Genomic DNA, 4958 nt, shown 5'->3' on the forward strand with positions numbered 1-4958 from the left:
GAAAGCTCGGTGAGGCGTGGGTACTTAGTTCATCTTGCGATGTTTGTACCTCTGCCAATTGTGAGAGCTTGTATTTTAATTAAAAGAGTCCAAGAAAATGCTGATTGTGCACTAGATACACGATGTTATGTACGGTCACGAGCATTAATATGTATACACTTTGGTACCATGTCACATTAACTTTTTTGACAAATTGAACTGTAAGTCTCACTAAATGTCAAATATGTTAGTGCGATAGAGTCCTAAAGTGGGTACATTATATTGCTCATGACTGTAAACAGTATCACATGTCTGGGCTCGTGTTGTTGACAAACACGCTTCGTTATCTATCTAGGTTCTAACGTTAGCAATGTTAAAGCAGTTTAACGTTAGCAAAGGTTCTTACCGCGTTTAAATGGGGATATGAGACTCCCGATATTTCTCCCGTTATTATGTGCTTTAATTATGATGATAACCGCGTAAACTTAAAACAATGTTAGCAATGTTATTGAGATTAACGGAAAAAAGTATTATCAATATAAAAAATGTGTCAATAAGATTGAATTATGCCGATTTCTTTTGCTGATATTCACGTCTAAAGCTCAGGTGAAGCGCGGGTGCCCAGTTCATCTTGCGATGGATGGAGGGACCTCTCATTAGCCTTATTGGGAATTCTTGAGCGTTAGTTTTATGGCGACCAACCCTAGCGGTGCGACTTATATCTTATATTATGTGCTTTAATTATATCCAGGACTTCGACCGACAGACGCAGCGAATGCTATCTACGTAGATAAATATCGTATCGGCCATAGCAAAATATTTAGCGGGTGCGAGACCACAAAATGGCCCTGTTCAAACCGAAAAAAAAAGAAAAAAAATTGAATTTTGAAAAAACAAAATTTTTCGATTAGTTTACGGCCTCGCGGTATGAGTTTTATGTGGCCGCAATCTAACCCGGTGAAGTTAATATGCGGTCAGAGTGAACCAGTCTTGGTTAATTTTGCAACCACCACTATTTCGACGCCCGGTGCGGTGGCACACCTCGCACCGCCCTAGGGCTGCTACTGATCCTACGGCTTTTGGTCTAAGCTCGATATAATGCGGCGCGGTTGGCGTGTAAAACCCTGCTACGCTGAATGAGCATCCCAAGGCCGACACCACACATTGGCGCTCGTTCAGTCGCTATTGTGAAGCACTACACGCAATCTGAATGAGATAACTATTTTTAAACTATTGGCTTCAAATCAAACTTCCTGTATAATGCAATATGTCTCCAACTGACACGTTTCCAACTGGCTATACAAACATAATTATGATTAAGGCCCGTATTAATAGATCGATCTCAAACGTCATCTTAAGTGCGTCTCAGCTGAGATTGACTTGAGACGTGAGCAACGTCTTAAGTCTGTCACTAATTAATAAACATGACTTAAGCTCAACTCAGCTGAGATTGATCTCAAGTAGCAGTTGGAGACAAACTCATGTTTCTTTTTTATTTCTTGGCTTAGTTACCAAACTTTCAAGTCCATTTCAATGAGTTGCGCGTGAATAGATGGCTTTTTTGTTATTATTTTTAACCAACAAAACGCAGATGTAAGTTACCTACTGACACTAAACGCAACTGTCAGTATTTGACAGGCCAGACCGATTTGTTTGAATATTTGAATTTTGCAAAATGGATAAAGAAATTTACTTTTTCCTGTGCCGAAAAACAATTACTTATTAAAAAACAGCCATATTATAGAAAATAAGCCGACGGACGGGGCCACACTTCGCATAACAAAATGAGTCGTAGAACTCAGTAACCCGGGAATTCAATGCGAGCCCGCTTACTACGCAAAACGTAAGTTCCCAATTTATTTTGGTCATGAACACAGCTATATATAATCTAGTAAATGATTGCAATCGAAAGCTTTATCAATTTTAAATATACAAGGAATTTTCAATATATATGTTAATTTTTAATTAATACTTTTAGGTGAAGAATCAGCACCTCCGCAAGCTGTGGCAAAACCTCAAGCAGCGTCAAAGGGATGACCAAAGAAAGGTATAATAATAAATAAACTTGTCCCTTTTTGCAATATTTATATTATATACTGTAATATTGATTCCATTCTTTTGAAAAAGTAGTGATATAATTAATATTTAAATAAATATAAACTTTATTATTTACAGAGTATACAACACCGCTTGATTCTACGGATTCCGACCCAGACAAGACCCAGACCCAGACGACTATAATCCGACCACCGATCCAGCCTTGATTTAAAAAATGTGTTGCTGTTGCAGTTTCTTGTCATTTCTTCTCCTCAACCGTAACAACACCTTGCGAAATGACGTAGATTTAAAAAATTCGTAATTGTAAATAAGAATTAAAGTATACATTTCTCAATAACTATCTTTTATTTATAAGTCTACCATTATAACATTTACTAATAGTGGACACTATCTTTATATGGGTGCAATCGAGAGCGCCATCTATTCCCGGTAGACCACGCCAGCGCCCATGTCTCCCCATTTCTTGAGATAGTTCCCTGTTTGCCATAGCTTCAGCTCCTTGCGGAAACTTGACATATTGCCGGATGAGTTTGGCCAGGAGTTCAAATACAATAATTACAATAAATAACGATTCTTGTTGAAACCTGTATTTTTTATTAAAATCACGGTCTTCGTATGGATCACTAGCATCTCTGATATACCGCTTAGGCAAACGATTCCCCTCGGCCAAAATATATCGTCACAATATTGGATATCAACAATAACTTCGTATATCGACATGCTTACTTTCGCTCGACGCACTGTTTGTTGCGTTGAAACTGCTACTCAAGTCGTGCTCGAGCCGCACTTGACTTTGACAGCTCAAAATACGTACTTGAGCTTCGTCTTGAGTGCCGAGTTTGGTTTATTAATATGAACGTTTTTGACAACTCTCAGCTGAGAGCGAGTGTGACATTAGTGAGTCAAGTCCAATTTATTAATAAGAACAGACACTTGAGATCAATCTTGAGTTGACACTCGGAACTTGAGATTGGTTTATTAATACGGGCCTAAAACATACACTTTACATAACAAAAAAATATGTTATCAAGTTTTGCTGTAATAACATTTATATACAATAAAAAATATAAAAATTTTGAGTTATATACAAATATTTATTTTACAAGTCTTAATGATTCCAATGGATAATTTTAGCTTGAAAACAAATTAATTCTGACATATTAATTTCGTATTTAATTTTTAAATAAATTAGAGCATCTATTTGTCAACTCATAAAAATAACATTAATTTGTTTGTTTGATTAAATTAAGATAAATTTCTGTAAATTATCTAAATCACACACTATTGAAATTAAAATAATTGTGTAATAGGGAAGAATTTAACTAGTATTATTGTCAACTTCTGCTGTTCTAAGCAACTTAACTTGTTGCAAATCATTATAGGGTAGCACCGCCACTGATTCTGTCCTCTTGAAGTCATGCACAAAGTCCAACAATGCAACCTTCTTAGGCATCGCAAGTATGATGGTATGCCCATCCTCAGCTTCAAGTATGTCTGCTCTCAAAATCGGACACACAATAAGCACTGGGCAGTCCGATGGCTCCATAAAGTTATACTGTCTCACCGGGACAGTTTTATATAAATCAAATTCTCCGTTCGTAAATGGTGCATAGTAGATCAGGAACACTCCCCAGTTGCAACCCACGAGTACTACGTCTCCGTATATTCGGACTGTCATTATTTCCCTCAGAGGCCCTTCAGGCAACTTGTGGTGCATTATACACGTCCATTGGAATACAATTCGCCAATCTACCGTCTCGAGCAGGTTGTATTTATAAAACTGGTGCAATAAATTATAGCACTCATCTAAATCGCATACCAGGACTAAATTCCCGTCAATCATAGAGTAGATATTACGTCGGAAAGTGAGAACGTTGAGACGGTCGGTGTACCCAAGGCACATGATGAATTCCTCGGATTCCTTTACGAGTTTGTTTACAAGGTTAGCTTCGTCGAGTTTGCAAAGGTAAATATCGTTGTTTAGGTCTACATAATAAAGTAGTTTATCGACAAGAATGTATGTTTTAACCTCGTGAAATGTTGCGTTAGATTCAAAATGTGGATTGTGGATTAGCTTCCTGATAACAAACAGGTGCAAATTGTGAGTCTTTAGGATAATAGCGTTGTCGTTTTCCGAGTAGCTGACATATTCGCCGGTGATGGGCCCGCGTTTGGCCGGCTCCAACGTCTCAATGTCGTAATATACTATGGATCCAAATTTGTGAACGCCGATAATGCCGTTTTTAAGTACTTCGAGTGATTGTATTTCGTCATTTAAGCACGATGCTGAGGCGAATTCGTCGTGGACGTCTCTGGCCAAAGACAGCTGGGGCCACAATGATAACGAACGGTAGATATTGAACCATAACATACCCACTCTGGCTTTATGCCTGGCGATCATATGCACGTCGCTGAAGTCTCGTTTGCAGTGTTCCCGCCACAACGAGTCGCTTGTAGTTAACCAGTCGATGATATTCCTCCATCGTACACACACTTGGCGACATCTAACCAGATGTTTCGCTGGTAAATAAGTTAAAATATACAACAGGATTTCGGTTGGCAAGGAGTATGGGAGGGACAGTAAGTAGTCCTGCGTCATGACTGCTTGCAGATTTCAGGTTACTGCTTGGATTTAAATATAGAACAACACATTTCAATTTAATTTTAAGTGATACATTTTGTTTTAGATGGTTTTACGCAGTGAAAATCGTTTCACACGAAACAGCTGTTATGATTGTTTATTTTTCTGTAACAATGTGACAGTTAGGGTTGACACGTTTTACCACTTTCTTATACTTTTCGGTTTTTATTTGCCGGTTTTTCTTGCACATTAGCAGGAAGCTCTACGTTCACAGACGCACAATGCACTTTGCCATAGACAACAAAGTCGTCTGGTAAAGTTTAAAAAATAAAATGTCAGA

General features: G+C 38.0%; 1 protein-coding gene and 1 long non-coding RNA gene across 2 annotated transcripts; one reads left to right on the top strand and one right to left on the bottom strand.

Moving 5' to 3' along the window:
• Positions 1-1298: 1298 nt before the first annotated feature.
• Positions 1299-2368, top strand: LOC126379658 (uncharacterized). Its single transcript, XR_007568371.1, has 3 exons — positions 1299-1822; positions 1958-2026; positions 2155-2368. It is a non-coding gene; the product is annotated as an uncharacterized LOC126379658 (long non-coding RNA).
• Positions 2369-3033: 665 nt separating this feature from the next.
• LOC126379512 (uncharacterized) lies at positions 3034-4798 on the bottom strand. Its single transcript, XM_050028298.1, has one exon. It carries the CDS (start codon positions 4634-4636, stop codon positions 3356-3358), a length of 1281 nt encoding a protein of 426 aa, XP_049884255.1. The 5' UTR covers positions 4637-4798; the 3' UTR covers positions 3034-3355.
• Positions 4799-4958: the final 160 nt, after the last annotated feature.

Source organism: Pectinophora gossypiella, chromosome 29 (genome assembly GCF_024362695.1).
Source record: "Pectinophora gossypiella chromosome 29, ilPecGoss1.1, whole genome shotgun sequence".
Classification (NCBI taxonomy): domain Eukaryota; kingdom Metazoa; phylum Arthropoda; class Insecta; order Lepidoptera; family Gelechiidae; genus Pectinophora; species Pectinophora gossypiella.